The 23,110-nt window shown below is 42.6% G+C and overlaps 1 protein-coding gene across 1 annotated transcript in view; it reads left to right on the top strand.

Annotated features, from left to right (window-relative positions):
- Positions 1-23,110, top strand: part of LOC140494751 (insulin receptor-like) — a 260,114-nt gene that overhangs the window by 192,137 nt on the left and 44,867 nt on the right. Inside the window, exons 4-6 of the mRNA XM_072594310.1 lie at positions 3,998-4,140; positions 10,882-11,026; positions 12,667-12,881. Of these exons, the coding sequence (XP_072450411.1) occupies positions 3,998-4,140; positions 10,882-11,026; positions 12,667-12,881 (503 nt within the window). The remainder of the gene's footprint in view (positions 1-3,997; positions 4,141-10,881; positions 11,027-12,666; positions 12,882-23,110) is intronic.

The following is a 23,110-nucleotide window of genomic DNA, read 5'->3' on the forward strand; positions in this document are numbered from 1 at the left end:
ATGAGGGGGGAATCAAAGGGAGGGACGTTGGCTACTGAGGTAGAGAAACAACTGTCAGGCTGTGAAAGGAACAGAAAAAGTCATATTGGACTTGAAACATTAATTCTGTTTCTCCACAGATACCAGAATGGCTGACTTTCTCCAGCACTTTCTGCTCTTATTTCATATTTTCAGCATCTGCAATATTTTGCAGTTGCCTGAAGTCCCTTATTACTGGAACCATTCCAGTAATTTTTTTAAATAGTCCATTATGGGATGTGGACATCGCTGGTTGGGTCAGCATTTACTGCCCATCCCTGACTGCTCAGAAAACAGTAAAGAGTCAACCACATTGCTGTGGGTCTGGTGTCACATGTAGGCCAGGACAGATAAGGATGGCAGATTTCCTTCCCTGAAGGGAACCAGATGGGTTTTTATATGATGAGATTTTTCATGCCAGATTTTTTGAATGGTGGGATTTAAAACCATGGCCCCAAAACATTAGCCTATGGTTCTGGATTTGTGGTCCTATCCAGTGAAATTGTCCCTGCGCCACCACCACTCCCCAGAAAATTCTCTATAGTCTGCTCTCCAAGGCCTTGATGTTTTTTTTCTAAAGTGCAATGCCCTGAATTGAAGACCATACTCTAGGGCTATCTAGTTTGAGAAAGATTTAGCATTGCTTCCTTGTTTTAGTACTCTGTTAATCAAGGCAAAGATATTACATGTGTTTTTAACAACCTTCTTAATTTGTTCTGCTATGTTCATAGACATACTATGCACATCTCTGGGCTTCTCTGTTCACCCACTCCCTTTAAAATTGTACCATTTAGTTCACTTTGCTTTTCCTCCTGCGTCCTACTAGAATGACTCACTTTACACATTTCTGCATTAAATCTTATCTTCCATATGTCTGCCAGTTTCACCAGTCTGCTTGTGCCCTCCTAAAGTCTGTTACCATTCTTGTTTACTGCAGTTCCAAGTTTGGTATCATTGACAAACTTTGTAATCATGCCCCTATAGTCCCAAGTCCAGCTCATTAAAATACAGGTCTCCCAAAAGAGAAGTGGTTGTGATACTAATCTCCGTGACACTACTGTACAGGATTGCTTCCCACTCATTTGAGAAACAGCCATTCATTGGTGCTCTCAGCTTTCTCTCCTTTAGTGAATTGTGTATCCATGCTTCTGACACCCCAGTCATCTCATGGGCTTTGAAATAATGTGGTATCTTGTCTAAATGCCTTTTGCAAGTCCAAGTACACAATACATCAGTTGCTGTACTCTCATAGACCTTTTGTGTTATTTCAACAAAGAGCTTGATCGAAATTGATTTGTTTTAAAGTGTTGCCAGTCAATGTTGTGACTAATAATTAAAAGATAAAAAGGTTACCTGTATCTTTATGCCTCGGAATTTATTTTCTTGGTTGAAGTAGATGTGAAGTATTCACAAATCAATGTCAAACAGCTATTTTACTGGTCTATTCAAAATGGCACTTGATCCCGTCTGTGACTGAAGAGGATAGTGGAGCACATCTTTGGCACTGTGTGGGTTTGCCTGATGTGCTTATGGACACCACTGGGTGGCGTATTTCCCTGCTGTCTTCCTGATTGAGTTTTGGAGGTGTAGAGCCTTTGTTAAAGTTGGCGAGCATATATTTGTTTATTCCAGCCTACCCCTTTCATTGTAATTTTGAGTTGTTAAGAATGGTGTATGGTCAACAAAATGAGTTTTCATGTGTTTGCAACTGGGGAGGCCATTTGTCCCATCTTGCTGATCCTAACAAACAATCCTAGCCACCCACTTATAGTCATAGAGCATGAAACAGACCCTTCGGCCCAATCAGTCCATCCCGAACCAAACTAGGCCCACCAGCCTGTGGTTGGCACATATCCCTCCAAACCTTTCCCATTCATGGAATTAACCAAAATGTTTTTTAAAATGTTATAACTGTACATTAATCCACCATTTCCTCTAGCAGTTCATTCCATACACAAACCACTACGTGTAAAAAGAAAAGTTGTCCTCATGCCTGTTTTAACTCGCACCTGCACTTTGCATCCGATAAAACTGCACACTCTTTACAACACAGCAGACCATTTGGCTCCAGCCATCCATTCTGGTGGTTCTGAGGAAGGCCTAAAACGTTAACTTTGATCTCTCTTCACAGATGCTGCCAGACCTGCTGAACTTTTCCAGCAACTTCTGTTTTCGTTCTGACATTATGCTCCACACGAACCTCATGCATCTTCTTTTTCATCACAGCCTATGAGTAGAATTTCAGATCACTTTCTCCTATGTCTTTACATCAACTTATGGCTGTAAGGACAATTCCAAATGTTTTTGATCTGTCCTGGCCCACAGCAAGCTGTTCAGCAGTTGTGCTCTTTGTGAAGAGAACCAGTGATGAAGATGCCTGTTCCCAGTTTGTTTTCATGTTTATTCCTTATGTTGTGTGTTTGAAATTAGCTTCTAGGATTAAACCTTTTGAGACTGCTCAATATTTTACATATTTCTTCCAGGACACACTCTCCCTTTTAATTCTTGTAAGTTTAGGTTTTTCTAGCCGATTAAAGGGTGCAATTATATAAACACCTTTTTTTTTAAATGTTGGGATATTCCAAAGTGTTTGAATGCTCAGTTGGGTCCTTGTGAAACAAAATGAGCACCTGCAAACAGCAAAGTAATCAAAACATTTTTTAAAATTGATGATTGAGAGATAATTATTAGTAATATGAAAATAGGGACATGTTGCTTTCTGTTTTGCACTGATCAGGACAAATGTAAAAATACAAAATTTCAAGCCATCACAGTAATATAGTTTAGAGGAGGTTTACCCAGAATGAGCATTACTACTTAATATAAGAATAGGTTTTATTGGTTGGGCTTGTTTTGACTTTTAGAATTTAGAAGAATAAGAAAGGACTTCATTAAAGTACGTAAGATCGTGAATGGTTTAACAAGTTGAAAGGGTTGAGCTCAGAATTGGGGGTGATCTTTTAGAACAGAGGTGAGGAAAAGGGATTTTTCAAAAGAGTTTTGAAACTTTGCATTAAAAATTGGTGAAGGCAGGGTCATTGAAAATCTTTAAGGTGGAGATTTTTGTTAGACAAGAGAATGAAAGGTTATTAGGTGCACGTGGGAATGTAGAATTTGAGACAGGAACAGATCAGCCATGATCTTATCAAATGGCAGAACAGGTTCAAGGAACCTAACGGGCTAATTCGTACGTTTGTATGTCCAGAATAAGGAATGCTGATCGATTGGCCAAGGTGTTGCTAATCAATCTAAATCTCTCTTTCTGAAGTATAAATTGTAGTGATAATTTTAATTTTAGCATTCTTATGTTCGTCCTGATGAGTGCAAGATTTTTTAAAAAAAGTATTGGCAACATGTCTGCCTCCCCATGTCCTGTATTGTCAAGCAATGTTGATAAATATTGGCCATGGCACTCGGAAAATGGCTGGGGACTCGGTGTAATGTCTCGGGGCAATCCTGATTCCCAGTGTGGTGTGCAATGCTGTGCCTTAGTAATGGGGTTTGAACCTGCAATCTTCTGACATGGAAACTGAGACTACCTCTTAGATTCAGCTCTTGCAGAACCAGACCTTTCCTTCATTAGATTAGATTACTTTTAGATTAGATTAGATTAGATTAGATTACTTACAGTGTGGAAACAGGCCCTTCGGCCCAACAAGTCCACACCGCCCCGCCGAAGCGTAACCCACCCATACCCCTACATCTACCCCTTACCTAACACTACGGGCAATTTAGCATGGCCAATTCACCTGTCCTGCACATCTTTGGACTGTGGGAGGAAACCGGAGCACCTGGAGGAAACCCACGCAGACACTGGGAGAACGTGCAAACTCCACACAGTTTGACCAGATCTTCATGACCAGATCTGACTGCAATGCTTAAGATGCACTCTGACTAGACATTGTAGAGCGGGAATGTTGGCTTTAAACTTTGGTCCTCTTAACCATTTTTTAAAAATCTTTACTCTTTTCATTGCCAGTCTCCTCTGTGTACCTTGCACCGGGTTGTGTCCAAAAATTTGCCCGGTGAATGTAAAGACCATCGAATCGGTGACCGCTGCTCAGGAGCTGCGAGGTTGCACCATCATCAAAGGCAGCTTGGTCATCAACATCCGTGGAGGAAGTAAGTACCAGAAGACATGTTGCTGCCTCAGAATATTGTTATTTTACTTGTCTCCGTATATCCCAATGTGAGAGAGAGTCTACAGCTGGTTTCAGAAGGAAACCTTTCTGTTCTGCATTTATTAGATAGCAGTTGGAGAGTGTGCGCGCACGATGCAAGGAACCGAGTTGATGAATAATTTACCTCAACAGGAAAACAAAAATGCAAGAAGCAAGTGTTTTTCTTTAATTTGTGCTTCAAATTAAAAGCAGTAATTACTTTCACCAGTAAACATTAAGTACTGTGGATGATGAAATTTAAATAAAAGCAGAAAGTGATTGAGACACTCAGCAGGTCTGGCACCATCTATAGAGAGAAAAGCAGAGTTAACATTTGTAGAAAGGACTCATACTGGACTCAAAACGTTAACTTTGTTTCTCTTTCCACAGAAACTGCCAAAGCTGCTAGATAACCATTACTATGTGATTTGCTAACACACCAGTGGTTTCTGTGTTTTGAAGCTTTTCCCTGTTATATAGTCATACAGCATGGAAACAGACCCTTCGGATCAAGTCATCCATGCCAACCAGCCATCTCAATCTAATCTAGTCCCATTTGCCAGCATTTGACCTATTTCCTGCTTAAACACTTCTTATTCATGCACCCATCCAGATGCCTTTTATGATGCCTAGATTCACGCCTGTGACCTATGGCAATATTATTTTTTTTGCAGCTCTTCAGTAGATGGTCACACAATACTGTTGTGTTTGGTGGAAAAGCTCACATTTGCTTTATGTTCTTAGCAGCTTCATTTTTAATTAGCTCATTTTTCTAATCAACCTGTTCAGAGATGAGATTGCACACCTCTGGGGCAGATGGCTCTTGAACCCAATCTTCCCCATCCAAAGGTAGAGACACTACCACTGTTTCGCAAGAGAGGCCCCTCCTAGCAGCTTCTTCAGTGATGCCATCAAATTAAGGCAGCTGTTAGTGATAGCAGCAGGACTAGTTCTTTAGCCCCTTGAGCCATGGAGACCGAGAACATGGTTGATCCATTTATCTGCCTGAGCTCCACGTCCCTCGATATGCACATCTCACAAATGATCTGTCAGTCCCAGTCAGCCTTGAAGGCTTCTTTTGGGGATGAGGGTCATGTGGGGATTCTAACTTATGAGTTTATTGGGAACAGAACTGACTAGATTGCTCTATCATGAGCTCATTGGGCCAACTGCTCTGCAACTGTGCCATAATGACTCTGTGACTGCAGGAAGGAAAAGCAACAGATACATTGGCACAAAGCGAGCTGTCTGTGGAGGCAGTCTGGTAGGCACAGAAGTTAGGTCAGCCAAATAAGAGAAAATTTAAGGATTAAAAAGGTTAAGCACAACACAGCTTTAAGTAGAAGATACCTTAAGATATTTAAAGGATAAGTAAGTCTTTAAATGCTAATTAAAATGTTTAGAGGATAATTTGGGTATCTTAAAGGGTATATTAAGGTTTTGAGAAATTTGTAATGACATTAAGTAATGCACAAAGGGAGACAAGTTAAAATGAGAGTGATAGTCTGTGTTAAATGGAATCTGATGTTGGTACTTGGTTCTGTTGATATAGTTATTGACTGCCAGACTCTCTTTTTTTTAAACAAAATTCCTTTATACGACAAGTTGATGACTGCCACATGTTACTGATATCATCCTTTCACAACCTTCACTAGCCTTTATATGCCAACTATTTTGGTGACAGAGACAAAACAAAATTGCAGATGCTAGAATCCAAAATAGACAGGCAGGAGGCTGGAAGAACACAGTAGGCCAGGCAGCAGCAGGAGGTGGAGAAGTCGATGTTTTGAATGTAACCCTTCTTCAGGACTCTGGGTGGGTGTGGAGGGAGCTGCAGATAAAGGGGGTGGTGGAGGCAGGGTGGTGAAGTGGGGATAGGTGAAAACAGGGGAAAGCGAGGACTGCTGATGCTGGAGATCAGAGCTGTGGGTGTGCTGCTGGAAAAGCACAGCAGGTCAGACAGTATCCGAGGGGCAGGAGGATTGATGTTTCGGGCAAAAGCCTGATGAAGGGCTTATGCCTGAAATGTCAATTCTCTTGCTCCTTGGATGCAGACTGACATGCTGTACTTTTCCAGCACCACACTCATAGTTGAAAACAGGTAAAGGGTATGACCTGGTTGGTCAATGGGAGGAATGAATCCAGTAAGTGACTGGGAGGAGTGGAAGGGATGGGGAGGGAGGGACATGGAGGTCCGGTCGGCCCCTGCGGGCCTGGCTGCGATGCTCGGTGAACCGTTCTCTAAGTTTGCGTTCGGCCTGTCCGATGTAGAGAAGGCCACATTGGGAGCACTGATGCAGTAAACTGAGTTGGAAGAGAGGCAGGTGAGCCTCTGTCTCACCTGGAAGAACTGTTTGGGGTCCTGGATGGAGGTGAGGGGGGTTGTGTACTGGTAGGTTTTGCATCATTTCTGGTTGCAGGAGAAGGTGTTCAGCGGGGGTAGGGTGTGACTATGGTGCAAACCAAGGATTGTTGAAGGGAACTGTCCTTGCAGAAGCACCACAAATTTGAGGAACAACATCTCATCATCTGCCTGAGCAGCCCGGAGGACTGAACATTGAATTCTCCAATTTCAAATAACCTCCCTTCCCAGCCCCTCCCTGTCCCTTCCACTCCTCCCAGCCACCAACCAGATTAATTCATCCCACTGATCAATCAGGTCGTACCCTCTATCATCACCAATCCTCACCTCACCCCCCTGCCTCCGCTATCCCCTTTATCTGCAGCTCCCCCCACCCCCACCTCCAGTCGTTACACCCAAAACGACGACTTCTCCACCTCCTGATGCTGCCTGGCTTGTAGTGTTCTTCCAGCCTCCTGCCTGTCTATTATCTATTTTGGTGATGCCATTGTGACTACACCACTGTTAAATTGGTCAAATGTGTTGCAGTTCAATTGGGGAGAGTGATAAAGAGGGGACTCAGTAAAGGATTGAAAGTTTAGATTGATTGTGCAGTCAAACAGACAGATGGAAGATTAAAAGTAAGTTTTAAAAAATGTTGCAAATTTATTGGAACAAAGGAGCACCTTCGAAGTGTTTGGAATGAGCTGCCAGAGGAAGTGGTGGAGGCTGGTACAATTGCAACATTTAAAAGGCATTTGGATGGGTATATGAATAGGAAGGGTTTGGAGGGATATCGGCTGGGTGCTGGCAGGTGGGACTCGATTAGATAGAGTACTTACAGTGTGGAAACAGGCCCTTCGGCCCAACAAGTCCACACCGGCCCGCGAAGCGCAGCCCACCCAGACCCATTTCCCTACATTTACCCCCTTCACCTAACACTATGGGCAATTCACCTAACCTACACATTTTTTTTTTGGACTGTGGGAGGAAACCAGAGCACCCAGAGGAAACCCACGTAGACACGGGGAGAATGTGCAAACTCCACACAGTCAGGAATTGAACCTGGGTCTCTGGCGCTGTGAGGCAGCAGTGCTGACCACTGTGCCGCCCACGGTTTAGGTTGGGATATCTGGTCGGCATGGACGGGTTGGACTGAAGGTCTGTTCCCGTGCTGTACATCTCTATGACTCGATAAATGTGCTATGACAGAGCTCTGGTACAGGTAGGACTTGAACCTGAGTCTCCAGGCCCCAGTCTGTCTCTCAATTGTCTTTCTATTAACCTATTTTTCTAATCAACTACACAGAGATGTTATTACACACCTCTGGAGTAGGGGGGACTTGAACCCGAGTGCCTTGGTCCAGGGGTAAGGACACTAACACTGCATCATAAGAACGCCTGAAAGTGCTCTAAGTACTTAATCAATGTCTTCACCTACGTATCATACCATATAATTAAAATGCCATTAACTTCAGTGACTAGACAATGCGGCAAAGCAATTGTACAGGCTAATGGATTTTACAATACACAGCCAGACAGTGAAATACAAGTGTCAAGATTATTTACAGTGTGTTGGTTGGACGTCCGTCAGTTTTTCCTATTCAGTTCTTGCTGCATCTTTTCAGAGAAAAGGGAATGAGTGATAAAGGAAATGAAGGTGACAGTTAAAGGAGCTCATCATTAAAGGAGAACACAAGATGGATCCAATATGGTTTCATCATAAATTAGGAGAGGAAATAAAGATAAAAACATTTAAAATGGATAAGAACACACAGTGTTGAAAGTTTAGATTAACCTGCCCAAGCAGGTTAGCAATAAAACAACTGAGGGACATTCCAAACACACTTGGATGCTATGAGTGAGTTTGGATAAAAGTGGATGAACTTTCAAGAGTAAACAGTTGCTTCTTGTCCTTGGCTCTTGTACAAAGAAACATTTATGTGACAAAGTCCTAGATTGCGAAACATTTTTGTTTCGCTCGATCAGATGAAGGGTTTTCTGAAAGCAACGTCTGTCCTCTGGTGTTTGGTTTTGAAACTGCAGCTGGTTTCTGCAAATTTGGAGAGAGCTGCCATTTACTCATTCCAGACCTTTGTCACTCTGCATTAACAAATTCTACCTCCCTGCTCCACCCCAACATACTCCCCGTCCCCACTCCCTCCACTCTCTTCCCCTCCTCCTTCACTTCCCAATTCCACCCAAACCCCACTCCCCCCAGCTCACTGTCCCCACCCAGCATGCTCTCCTTGGCTCATGCTCTCCCCTGCTCTCTTTCCCTGCTGTCACTCTCTCTGCACCCCCACTGTCTCTGCACTCACTCTCTCTTTCCCTGCTCTCTCTCTTTACCCTGCTCTCGCTCTCTCTCTCTTTCCCTGCTCTCCCTCTCCCCCCCTCTCTTTCCCTGCTCTCCCTCTCCCCCTCTCTCTTTCCCTGCTCTCCCTCTCTCACTCTCTGCCCCCTGCTCACTCTCTCTCTACCCCCTACTCTCTCTCTCTCTGCCCCCGTGCTCTCTCTCTTTCTCTCTCTCTCTGCCCCTGCTCTCTCTCTCTTGCCCCCTTTACTCTCAATAGACAATAGGTGCAGGAATAAGCCATTCTGCCCTTCGAGCCAGCACCACCATTCATTATGATCATGGCTGATCATCCTCAGTCAGTATCCTGTTCCTGCCTTATCCCCATAACCCTTGATTCCACTATCCTTAAGAGCTCTATCCAACTCTATCTTGAAAGTATCCAGAGACTTGGCCTCTATAGCCTTCTGGGGCAGAGCATTCCATACACCCACCACTCTCTGGGTGAAGAAGTTTCTCCTCATCTCTGTTCTAAATGGCCTACCCCTTATTTTTAAACTGTGTCCTCTAGTTCGGGACTCACCCATCAGCGGAACCATGCTACCTGCCTCCAGAGTGTCCAATCCTTGATAATCTTATACATCTCAATCAGATCCCCTCTCAGCCTTCTAAACTCAAGGGCATACAAGCCCAGTCGATCCAACCTTTCAAAGTAAGATAGTTCCGCCATTCTGGGAATTGACCTCGTGAACCTATGCTGCACTCCCTCAATAGCCAGAATGTCTTTCCTCAAATTTGGAGACCAAAACTGCACACAATATTCCAGGTGCGGTCTCACCAGGGCCCTGTAGAGCTGCAGAAGAACTTCTTTGCTTCTATACTCAATCTCTCTTGTTATGAAGGCCAGCATGCTATTAGCCTTCTTCACTACCTGCTGTACCTGCATGCATGCTTTCATTGAATGATGTACAAGAACACCTAGATCTCGTTGTACCTAACTTGACTCCATTTAGGTAGTAATCTGCCTTCCTGTTCTTGCCACCAAAGTGGACAACCACACATTTATCCACATTAAACTGCATCTGCCATGCATCTGTCCACTCACCTAGCCTGTCCAGGTCACCCTGTATTCTCCTAACATCCTCCTCACATTTCATCCTGCCACCCAGCTTTGTGTCATCAGCAAATTTGCTAATATTACTTTTAATACCATCATCTATATCATTAATGTATATTGTAAAAAGCTGCGGTCCCAGCACTGATCCCTGCGGTACCCCACTGGTCACCGCCTGCCATTCCGAAAGGGAGCCTTTATCACTACTCTTTGTTTCCTGTCAGCCAACCAATTTTCAATCCAAGTCAGTATTTTGCCCCCAATACCATGTGCCCTAACTTTGCTCACTAACCTCCTAAGTGGGACTTTATCAAAGGCTTTCTGAAAGTCCAGGTATACTACATCCCCACTGGATCTCCCTTGTCCATCTTCAGAGTTACATCCTCAAAACATTCCAGAAGATTAGTCTTCAGTCTAGCTTGCTCTCATTCTCCCTTGCTCTGTATCACCTTCTCTGTCTCCCCTTCCCCTCTCTGTCCAAACGCACACCCCCCCGCCCCACACACACACACACACACCCCATTAAGCCAATCTGTAAAATGCAATGTCTCCAAGTTGTTTGGCCTGAAATTTGCAATATCAATCACTTTCTTTCTTGTTCTCTCCAGATCTTTACTCCTGTTTTTTTGTTTCATTTCTCCATCTCTCGTTTCTAATGTTCTCTTTTCCACCTGCGCCCTGAAACACAGAATCCAGATCAGAATTGTTTCTTTGTCTTACTGTCCTCCCTCACTGTGCTTCTAGTTCCTCACATTCTTTTCTCTTGGCTCATGTCTCTTTTTACAGGAGAATCTGTTAATTCTGTGAATGAAGTTTAGTAAATTCTACTCTGTTATGTTTGTCTCCCACAGCTTTAATGCTGCTGTATAACCTCTACCATCTCGGGTCCCTTTTGTTTGTGCGGTGGTAGCATTGTGAAGCTGAGAAAATCCTAATTTCTGACGTGTCCTTTCAGCTAACATTGCAGCAGAGTTGGAAGCAAACCTGGGCTTGATCGAGGTGATCAGTGGGTACCTGAAGATTCGCAGCTCCTATGCTTTGGTGTCGCTGTCTTTCTTTCGCAGCCTGAGGTTGATCCAAGGTGAAACTCTGGAACCTGGGTAAGCCATGGGTACAGTGGCTTTACATAGAGTTGCAGAAATATACATCATTGAAACAGATCCTTCAGTTCAATTCATCCACATCGACCAAATAGCCTAAATTAATCTAGTCCCATTTGTCAGCATTTGGCCCTTATCCCTCTAAATCCTTCCTATTCATATACCCATGCAGATGCCTTTTAAATGTTGTACCCACTTCCACCACTTCCTCTGGCAGCATTTCATACATGCACTACCCTCTGTTTGGAAAAATTGTCCCTTAGGTCCCTTTTAAACTATTCTCACTTTAAGCCCATGCTGACTATGTTTGGACTCCTCTACCCTGGGGAGAAAGACCTTGGCTATTCTCCTTATCCATGCCCCTCATAATTTTATAAACCTCTATGAGGTCAACTTTTAACCTCCAATGCTTCAGGGAAAATAGCCCCAACCCTATTCAGCCTCTCCCTATAGTTCAAACCCTCCAAACCAATTTGAAGCAATTGTTTTTCTTTTCCTTTGTTTCTCGTAAGCACTTTTAATTTTGTTTAATTGACCCCCAATTCTTGATTCCCCTCATTCAATAGCCCTCTTGAAAGGTAATGAGCAAGCAATATCCACTGACTGCTTTCATCTCTGCATGCTATTATACAATGTAATGTAGGTATTGAACATGAGATGATCACTTTGCCTCTCCCAGTATGGACAGTTGTACATTTGCTTGTGTGTTAGGCACTTATTGACAGTGCAGCAGATTAATATTTTTGTTGATGCAACTATTTTCTTTAAAATTTTATAGCAGCCACTGACTTGATAAAGATTTCAATTCTCAAAAACAGAACAGTTAACACTTAGCTCTGATACAGATGATACAAGGAAAGAATGCGCACACAGTGCTGATTTACTGAATTATACAGCTAATGAATTCCTTCCTTAGTGGATTTAGTAAATACAGTAAAAGCCACTGGCTAAAATTGGATACAGTTTTGATCTCCCTATTTAAAAATGGACATTTTCCAAGAGTGGATTGTCTTTTGAGGAAATGTTGAACTTAGACTCATTGGATTTTAGAACAATGAGCGATATTCTTAACGGAAGGTAACAGGATTCGGAGGGGATTTGACAAGGTAGAGGCTGAGAGCACGCTTCTTCTCATGGGCCCCTCTAGAACAAGGAAATATAAATTTGAAATAAGAGGTATCCCATGTAAAATGAAGATAAGACGGAATTTCTGATCTCAAACTGTTGTTAGTCCTCAGAATTGATTTCCACAGAGACCAAGCAGGATCATTGAATATATTCAATACTGAGTTAGATGGATTCTTGATTGACTGGGGAGTGGAGGCCTACTAAGGCAGGCAAGAAAGTGGTGTTAAGGCCACAATTAAGTCAGCTGTGACCTTAAGGCATAGAGGCTTAAGGAGCCAAATGGCTTCGACCTGCTCCTATTTCTTACTGTGTTAAGTTGAAGGTCAAACAATGGGATGTTGCTGGTTTATCTGACTCCAGCAAAACAGTATCCAATTTTAATTTACCTCTTGTTATTTTAAATTTAGTTCTTCAAAATTACAAATTAATTCTGATTTTTAAATTTCATTTCAAATTTATTGAGAACTTAGGTTTGTTTTCAACATGATTTTTACTTTTAATTTGACATCCAGGAATTACTCCTTCTATGTATTGGACAACCAGAACCTGCAGCAACTGTGGGACTGGAGGAAGCACAACCTGACCATCTCCCAGGGCAAGATGTTTTTTCACTTCAACCCCAAGCTGTGTCTGTCCGAAATCTACAAGATGGAGGAGGCCACAGGGACCAAAGGCCGGCAGGAGAAAATGGATATTGCTCAGAAAACAAATGGAGACCAGGCATCCTGTAAGATTTTGAAACCAATAAGATCAGATGATGAGTGGCATTAGAGTTGTGTTCCTGTAATTTTCAGTGGCTGGCAAGAGTACAAGTGTAAGATTATATCAGTAATATTCACACTCCATCTTTCTATGTTGGATAATTTGTGTTGGGGTGACAAGAGCATTTTCTGTGAAAAATCTAAGATGTACAGACATCTCATAATAATGATAAGGCACTTAACCTGACCTCTCCTGAATGCAGTTACTCTTGCTTTGTGTTGGTCTGTTGATTTTCAGTCACCCACATCCAAATGAGGGTTTTAAGCCAAGGCTGTGTATTGGTGGGTAATGCAGTTGCAGATGGCATTCACTCAGAAGGGGATAGTTTTCCAGCGAAGGTCAGCACAGAGGCATCAGGAGTTGGAAGCCGATCTAATTCCCCCCACTCTGGAGCTATGGTCTTCCCTCTTGTCGTCAATAGTTGCAGCACTGAGCAGGGATTGAACCTGGGATCTTCCTGATCTTTGTAACTCAGTTATAAGCTGACGACCTATTCCAGGAGTAACAAACTGCTGAAATAGACATAGTGTGTGCTTTGTTTGTCACATTCATCTACAGAGATTTTGAGTGGAATTAGTCAAGTAGGTGGAGAGAATCTACTTGCACTGACAGTATGTCCAGGACCAGGTGATGACTCTTAAAATAAAAGCCTGGTCATTCAGGAGAGAAGATAAAGAACACTTCTTTTTATGAACTGTCAGACTTTCCTCTTGGGGGAAAAAAAAGAGTGCACTTGTGGAGAACCTGTTACAAATTCATTGCATTTGGTTAATGAGCAGGTATTAAGAGCATACAATGGGCAGAAGTCATTTATCTCCTTAAATCTGTTCCCATCATTCGGTGAGATTATGGCTGATCTGCATCTTAATACACTTACCCTTTTTCCCTTTCATACCAAAGTTAACCCAAAAACCTTTCTTGCAAGCAATGTATCAATATCTCAGTTAAAATTATTAACTGAGCTTTTAGCCACTGATTTTTGTAGGTGGGGGCAGTGTTCAATATTTCCTGTGAAGAAGTGGTGTCTATCTTGTTTCCTGATTGATTGACCCAGCTTTTATTTTAAGATTCCTTATCTTGGAGTTCCTTATCACTTCAAAACATTTATCTCATCTTCCTGATTAATTCATTTTAAAAGCTTTGACTTGTATCTAGAATCGTAGAATCCCTAGTGTGGAAACATGTCCATGCCGACCCTTCAAAGAGTATCCCACCCAGACCCATTCCCCTACCCTATTACTCTACATTTCCCATGACTGATGCACCTAACCTACACATCCCTGAACATTATGGGCAGTTTAGCATGGCCAGTTCACCTAACCTACACATATTCGGACTGTGGGAGGAAACTGGAGCACCCAGAGGAAACCCAGAGGGAGAATGTGCAAATTCCAGTCACCCGAGGCTGGAATTGAACCTAGGTCCCTGGCGTTGTGAGGCAGCAGTGCTAACCACTGAACCACCCACTATTGACGTATAACGTATCACATAATGTAATGTCATGTGACTGGCTTAGCAATCCCGAACTCCCATTTGTGAGGGGGAGGATTTGGAGGTTTCGTTTATTCCATTTCACTATAACATGTTTGACAAACTGTTTATAAAGTGCAAAGTTTTAAAGCGTGTCTTGGTTATAATGTGATTCCAGCCCCATTAGTTTAAATGGTGCTGCTTTTATGTGATTTTCTTCTAACATGGGATTGCATGAGAACAGAACTACAGTGTTATAGCAGAACTATAAAAAGAGAGTATCTAATGTAAGTGTAGGACCCTGGAAGGGGACAGCTTGAGAATTAATAATAGCGAATGTTAGATCATTTAAGGTAGTATTTTGCATCAGTGTTCAGGCTGGAGGATACTATAAGCATCCCAAAAGTAAGAGATAAGCAAGGTATTAATGGGAGGAAAGATCTTGTAACAATCTCTGGCACAAAGTATTTGGCTAACAAATGGGACCAAAGGCAGATAAGTCACCCGGAGCTGAGACCTACATCCCAGGATTTTAAAGGAAGTGGCTGCAGTGATAGTGGAGACATTGGTCACAACATTCCAGAACTAACTGGATTACGGGCAGGTTTACAGGAAACCAGTAACGTAACTACAGGCCAGTTAACGTAACATCTGTCATTGGGAAAATACTGGAGACTGTTATTAAAGAAGAAATAGCAGGATATTTATAGAAGTTCAACACAATCTGAAGTTGTGAAAGGCAAGGCATTCAGTAAGGTGCCACGTGAAAGGTTACTGCACAAGATGGGAGCTTAGGGTATTAAAGGTATTGCATTAGTATGGATTGATATTTGATTAACTCAGAAGGTATAGAGTCAGGGTTATTCAATTTTTTTTCAGATTGGAAAGGCAAAACTGATGAGTGTAGGGATTCAATTACTTGCAATATTAATGACTTGAAGTCTAATGCATCCAGGCTTACTGATGATACAAAAATAGGTCAGAGGTCGTATTGTGATGAGAATGTAAGGAATTGGCAAGGGGATGTAGATAGGTTTTGTGAGTGGACAAAAGGTTTATCAGGTTGAGTTTAATGTGAGATTGTAAACTTTGGTTAGAAGAATCAAAAGGCAGACTATTCTTTCAATGGAGAGGGACTCCCAAAAAATTACAACAGTGAGGGATCTAGCTTTTTTGCTGCATGTGTCACAAAAGGTTAATGTGCAGGTGCAGCAAGTAATTTAGAAGACTGATTGAATTTTGGCTTCTCCTTTGCTTGGGGGTTGAAGTTTGACAATATAAATAGATTTTGTGGCAACTGTTCTGGGTGTTGGTGAGGTCAGAGTACCATGCACAGTTCTGGTCCACGTCTTTCAGAAAAGATATCCTGGCATTGGAGGTATTTCAAAAGAAGCTGTCTAAGCTGATTTCTGGAATGAAGGGGCTGACTTATCACGAACAGCTAAAAGGATTAGGCCTTCATTCATTACAGTTTGGAGGGGTGTTCTTATTGAAGCATATAAGATTCCAGGGGGATTGACAGTAGACATTGAGAAAGTATTTCCACTAGTGGGGACATCTTGGACCATGGGATGGTTACAGAATAAAGCAACATTCATTTAAAACTGAGATGTGAGGGAATTTCTTCTTCCAGAAGATAGCGAAGATCTGGAATTCTCTACCACAGGGTTGTGGCGGCATGTTTAATGAATGCATATAAGGAGGTGGTAAGTAGATTTTTGAAATATTGAAGATTTGAGGCCTGGGGCAGACTATTGAATGGTAGGTTAGGTTTGAGGGACAGAATAGCCTACTCTTGTTTGTTTCTTATGCTCTTATGTTCTAACGTTTCTGGTAGATAGGTTCAAATCCTACCATGGCAAGTCATGATATTTGAATTCAATAAAAGAACTCTGAAATAAAAAGCTGGTCAAATGGCGAATGTGAAATCGCTACAGGTTGCGACCCCTACAAATTCACACTTAACTGCCCTCTGGGCAATTAGGGATAGGCAATAAATGTTGGCCTAGCCAGGAGTTCCATGAATGAAATGTCTGTTTCCATAGTTGACTTTAATAATTTGCTAGCCTGTAACTTGAGGGATCCCACTCTACATCAAACATGACTGATAAGGCCCAGGAGACTCGCATTTTCTTACTGCTTTTCCTCAGTGTACTACAATGATTTACTACGTTTGGCTGCTACATTATAAGCACATCTTTCATGCTTGACAAGTTCTGGTGAGGGACTCAAACCTGGAGCTTCTGGTTCAGTGGCAGGACGACTACCTATTGCGTCTCAAGATCTCCCTATTTCTAAATCCTGAAAATCTTAATCATGTCACCCTAAAACTGCTACATTCCAGAATATAAAATGATCTGAAGTATATAAAGTTTATGTAATTTCTTATAATTTAACCCTAGCAGCCCTGGGGAATCTCACTGCACCTCCTCCAAGGCTGTTACAATCTTTTGGGTGCAACACCCAGAGTTGTACACAGAACACAGTTAGCTCAGTTGGCTAGCTAGCTGGTTTGTGATGCAGAGTGATGCACAGGTTCAATTCCCGCAATGGCTAAAGTGACCATGAAGATTCCCCTCTTTTCAACTTCTCTCCAAGCCTGAGGCATGTACATTATTAAATATAATATCACGCTTTTTGAGATCAGCTTTCGATTGTGTTGTCCAAATTATTAGTAGTTGCAGCCCCAGTAAGGAACCTTCTGGGACACAACTTGTCATACCTTCTGATTTGAGTATGTACCCATTATCATCATTCTTTGTCTTCTATTGCCCAGCTGATCCTCCAAAGAATATCTTCCTGATATCCACATTAATTAGATCTGTCAACATTCTCCTGACTCCTCCTATCTCTTCATGAAATTAAACTATGTTAATTTGACAAGATCTACTCTTTGACATTGTTAAAATGACACAGGAAGGTCCTGCTTTTCAACTTTCATTCATCAGAACTGGGATGCAGGAAGCCAGGTTTGGAGTGCGAATGTCAGTTGTGCAGCATGAGATGATGATGCTGGTTGGTTCAGCTGTGGATGCAAAGGAGATGCAGCAGAAACTGCTGACTGTAAATCTTAGCTGACTAAGATTGTCACTTAATGGTTCTTGCAGGATGCCAACATTCATTTCATGCTGTTGTTCCCCTTCTAGGTTTATTTTTTTTTCCTCCCGATCTTGATGAGTGCAAATTGAAAATCTTCTCCTTTATGTCAATCTAAAGTTGTGTGTTACTAAGCAATTTTGCAAATCCATGGCAGCTGTCGAATCAGATCAGTTTTCTCCAGATTCTCTTTCACTCCATCTTTAACAGGTCTGTAATTTCCTGGTTTTGGTCTCGTGCCTTTCAATATTTGCAAACATATTCCCAATATTTTCCAAACTAGAGGGGTAATTCCTGAATTGAGAGGAGTTTAGAAGATTATTGCAAAAGCATCTGCAATTTGTGAACCTACCTCCTTCAAAACACTTGCTTGCAACAAACCTGGGGTTGTGACAGCAGCAACAGCACTCGATACTAAATAGTGCCTTGAAAGTGACTAATATTCCAAGGTATCTTGCAGAGATGAGGGATAAACCAACACTGAGATAAAGGAAAAGAGGTAACGAGAAATGGCAAAAGGCTTGTCTGATGAGATGGATGTGAAAGTGACTGAAGACTTAGTTGCAAGTAACTCGATTAAGAGTAGGAAAGGTGTGTATGCAAGAATCAAATGTGAGGAACAGATGTTAATGAAATGAATGAGGCTAGAGGTATGGGGAGGGCAAGTTCTTAATCAGAAGATCGATGGACAAACTCCATTTTCATCTCCCCTCTCAAGAATTTCTTGATGGCTCAGAGACTGACTGAGGCTGTCACACAAGGAATTACTTGATCTGAATCCCATTCTGTTCTGAGTTTTTTAAGGTACGTTTATGTGGACTGAATCTGCTTAGGTATTTTGCTTGGCTCTTGCTGCTTTTCTTCCGATCTCTACTGGCTCCTTACCTCATAATCGCCTGCCACTTTCCCTGTGTGACTTGGCACTGAGGTTATTTTTTTCTAAAATGTTCTTTCAATTTAAGGTTTTGGCCAAATGATTTAAATTTGAGTGCCTGATGGTAGTAATTCCTGAAGCTTAGTTCTTAGAAAAACAAAACTCATCAGGGCGCCTGTCAGAGTCCTGTAGACGTCTGGGTTTGCAGCCAGAATTGCCATTTTCTGTCTCTCCTCGGTTATAACTACATCTAATTATTCCTGGTCAAACTTTGTTACTATTTTGAGCAATTGGAAAATGTATTGGATGCAAACTGCTGGAAGATACCGTGAATTTCATCTTGGCTATCATGCCTGGGTAGCTCGAGTGTTCACAAATTGTGCACTTAAGAGTTAAAACTTATAAGTGAGACAGTAAAGCATCCAGCAATATTTGCCTGAAGGGTTTGAATGGTTACAGAGCAGAAGGCGGCCATTTTGGCCCAACCTCCTCTGATTTGAGAGTGTGTGGCTGGAAAAGCACAGCAGGTCAGGCAGCATCCGAGGAGCAGGAAAATCGATGTTTCGGGCCAGAGCCCTTCATCAGGACTCAGGTTAAGGCTCCAGCCTGAAACATCGATTTTCCTTCTCCTCGGATGCTGCCTGACCTCCAGCAACACACTCTCAACTCCGATCTCCAGCACCTTCAGATCTCACTGTGTGTATCATATCTGAGCCAATTCTTTGAATGAGCAGTACACCTAGTATCACTTCCCCCAACTTCATGCCATAAGCCTGCATGTTCTTCCTTTTCAGAAAATGAAATTCCCTCCAAATCCCTCTTAAATGACTCAGTTGAACCTGCCTCCACCACATACTTGGGTAGTAAACGTAAGAATGTGCTGCTGTGTGAAAAGATTTTCTTTCATGTCTCCATTGTTTCTTTTGTCAATTACCTTGCCCACTGCAATTGGCCTCTTGCTCTTGATCCTCCCAAGAATACCTCCTATCTACTGAGCACAGATTTGGAATCCTCTATCAGATTGCCCCTCAGCCTTCTCCAGGCGAACAGTAATTGTGTTGACTTCATGCTGCTAAGACTTGAAAATGAAAAAACTGTTGGGAGGTGGCTGTATGTGGGTGTTCTATATGGGCAAGGTGGGGACAAATAACAATGACTTGTTCCATGCACCTAACCAGGAGGGGGGCACTCAAAATTGGCTGTTAGGGAGATAGGTCTAGAAAGACTTGTATTTATGAAGTGCTTTACCACCAAGGAAATACAAGTGCAGTACTGCTGTAATGTGACAACACAGAAGCCAACACGCAGAAGTCATGCTTCCACAAGTTGCAATGTGATAATGCTGAGAGAATCTCTTTGTATGATTTTGATTGAGAGATAAACACTGGGTGGCACGGTGGCTCAGTGGTTAGCACTGCTGCCTCACAGCACCAGGGACCTGGGTTCGATTCCAGCCTAGCATGACTGTCTATGTGGAGTTTTCACGTTCTCCCCATGTCCACGTGGGTTTCCTCCAGGTGCTCTGGTTTCCTCCCAAAGTCCAAAGATGTGTAGGTTAGGGTGGATTGGCCTATACTACAGGAATAGGGCAGTGGGTTCGGGTGGGATGCTGTGGACTTAAAGAAAAAAAGTGAGCACCACAGAAGGTGAAATGCCTTACTTTTCCCTCCAGCTACATTTTGACTTAGTCCCCTCCCTACCTTAACCTCCCTTTTGATGTGTTTGCACTGCCCTGGATGGGCTTTGCGTGAAAATGAGTAATTGGTTTAGTGGTAGTGGATAAAGGAAGAAGTAACACAAGTGATTTGTGCAGATATAAACTGTTCAGTTGTGTGTAAAAGCATCTCCAGATATTAAGACAAAAGCTGTGATTCCCATAAACATTTTGGAGAGATATGGACACCTCAGGAGCCTGTAGTGCATTAGCTTCCCCTCCAACAGAGTTTTGTTTCAACCCTCCCTCCATCTTTCCTACACCTTCCTCCTTTTTGTTGTTAACGCACTGCCTCTGATGGAAAGTGCTTGTTAATTATTACTTGTTTAGTTGTTTAATTGGCTGATTTGGTGTTGGCTGTACAAAGACTGTTTTGTTGCCCCCTGCTGGGCAATGTTTGGGTAATTTGTTATTTGTTAAATTAGGTGATTGGGTCATTTTATATAAACAAAAATCTGGATTTCCCCATTAAGAAAAATTGGTCTGGAAGGGAAAGAGAGCAGACTGGAATTTGTATTGAACTGTGAAATGCAATTAAACAGTTGTGGATGACTCATGCTTTCCTCTTTGGTAATGATTACCAGTAGAACACATGACGCCAGGGAGAATTCCCCTACTGCTCTACGGAATAGTGCCATGGGACCCAACCAGGTCAATGGGAGCCTCAGTTTATTGTCTCATATGAAAGCCTGCACCTCTGACAGTTCAGCATTCACCCAGTGCTTCTTTGAGTTACCAGCTTTTTTTTTTGGTGGGCTAGACAGTGACCTCTTAAAACTATCCCCATGCCATTGTCTGTGACCCTCCCATGACCTCTATCACATGAGGAAAAAGGGGAATAAAAATACGTCTTGCCCTGAATCCTGCAAGGAGTCGCCTCTGACCAGTAGCTTCCAGCACCCGAGGTCACCACTGTCCGGGCTGTGGTCCTTTCCTTTGTTCACCGGTCAGTCCTCACTGAGCTGATTGGTCACTGATGGGGTGAGTTATCTCATTGGTGGGGGGCATGTATTGGGCACCACCGAAGTCATTCGCCCCTCACAGAAAAGATTCAAGAAATTTCTGCCCAGTGATTGCCACCAAGGTTCAATGTGGCAATGCAAGTTCCATCAAAAAGCTTGAATTAAAACTGGGACTCAGCACAGAGTTGTAATACTGAGGAAGAGTACGTAGATTTAGACTCCGTTGTGAAGCTAGTTTAATTCTGAAATAACTCCACAGAGGCTGGTATCCCATCACCAAGTCACCCTTTATTTACATGTGCACAGTAACTGGCTGTGGCCAGCCAGCTCAGAGCCAGTCCCTGAAGTTTTGAGACTCTGAATCCCTTTTTTTTTACCAAGCACACACACTGCTGCCTAACTGTGGTAGTGCTTAATTTTCCCCAATGCCCATGTTGTGTGTGTGCAGGTGTGAGACACAGTGAAAGACACAAGGTGCACAAATCATTATTCAATTTCCACCACCAGGAAGAAAAGAAACACCCAAGTAGCCAGTGACGAGCAGTGCCCTCCACATCAAAGGGCTATGCTGCGTGATCAAACAGTGAAGGGGAGGGCAGGGAGAATCCCCTGTTTATATCTGTCAGCCAGGGCTCCTGATTAGCCCAGGTTAACAACCCCAATCAAGGATCTCATAGTCAATAAGATCCACCTGATTGCAATTGCTACATCTTCCCTGGGTGGGTGTGGGCTTGATGTTATAAGTTTTATGCTGTATCCACCATAGAAGCTTGTATCGTCTAAAACGTTCACTCCCTCCATAACGGACTCTCAGTTGCACAGTGTGCACCTTTCTTTGTGATGGATTGCAGCAACTTGCTGAGGCTCCTTTGATTTCACCTTCCGAACCTGTGACCCCCACTGACTGGAAGGATGAGTATAACAGACAAGGGAACACCACCATCTGCAAGTTACTCTCCAAGACACCCAGCAACCTGACTTGGAGCTATAGCTATGCACCATTGTAGCAAGGTTAGACGAGAGGAACTTGCAGGAAACCAAAAGCTGTCAGAAATAAATTAATGTGGACAGGCAAGACACGGGAAGCTGTTTGGGTGTAAAGGTTCAAGTCATGTCAGAAGGTTATGTGTAATGTTGTGTTCAAATATAAACAGATTGGGTATAAAATGTATAAATTAGATTAATATCTTTGAGAGCCTCTATTCCTGATTGCATTATAACCAAATGAATGCCCATATTGTGTCTTGGTTCATTTAGTATGCTCTCAAACTGTTATGGATGGGTTAGTTGTCTCAGTAATTGAATTGTGGTCACTGCTGTAGAGTGCAACATGTGGTATGAGATGGTATGACCCAGATAATCATTTGTGACTTTGGGTTGTGAGCTAGATATTGGCAACAATAAACCTCCCTCTGTTTTTATACAAATTTTTAGCATCTACAGTAGTTTGTTTTTATTATTAACTGGAAGACTCCAGTGGAGACTTTTGCATTTCTGGGGTTGGTTAGCTCAATTAGCTGAATGGCTGGTTTGTAAAGCAGACTGCTGCCAACAGCACGAGTTCAGTGCCCACATTGGTTGAGGTTACCATGAAGAATGGTCCTCCTGAAACTGTCCCCTCACCTGAGGTATGGTCACCCCCCCCCCCACCCCAGATTAAACCATGAGAGAGCAGCCTGTGGTGACTTGACTTCATCTGAGAGAGCAGAAAGGGCCTCCATAATAAATCTCAACTGAAAGATGACATCTCCAGCAGCATAGCACCTCTTCAGTGCTGACTTCAGTGCTTGGCAACACTTGAACCCATAACCTTTTGATTCTGAGGCATGAGTGTTCCCATCCGAGCAATGTCTAAATATAAGAGGCTTATAGTGTGAAAAACTATTTGAGATTTTTACTGTTCAAATGATTTATTGATTTTTCCAAAGTCACATTAGTGAGACATCCAGCCCAAAAGTATCTCACATCTTCTTGTAATTACCCCCGTCTCAGGCGTAACTAATACAGACATGTATGCGTTGGTTTGTGATGCTCATGAGTCTCAATTTTAGCAGATATTATGACCCTAAGAACCTGAT

Source organism: Chiloscyllium punctatum, chromosome 24 (genome assembly GCF_047496795.1).
Source record: "Chiloscyllium punctatum isolate Juve2018m chromosome 24, sChiPun1.3, whole genome shotgun sequence".
Taxonomy (NCBI): domain Eukaryota; kingdom Metazoa; phylum Chordata; class Chondrichthyes; order Orectolobiformes; family Hemiscylliidae; genus Chiloscyllium; species Chiloscyllium punctatum.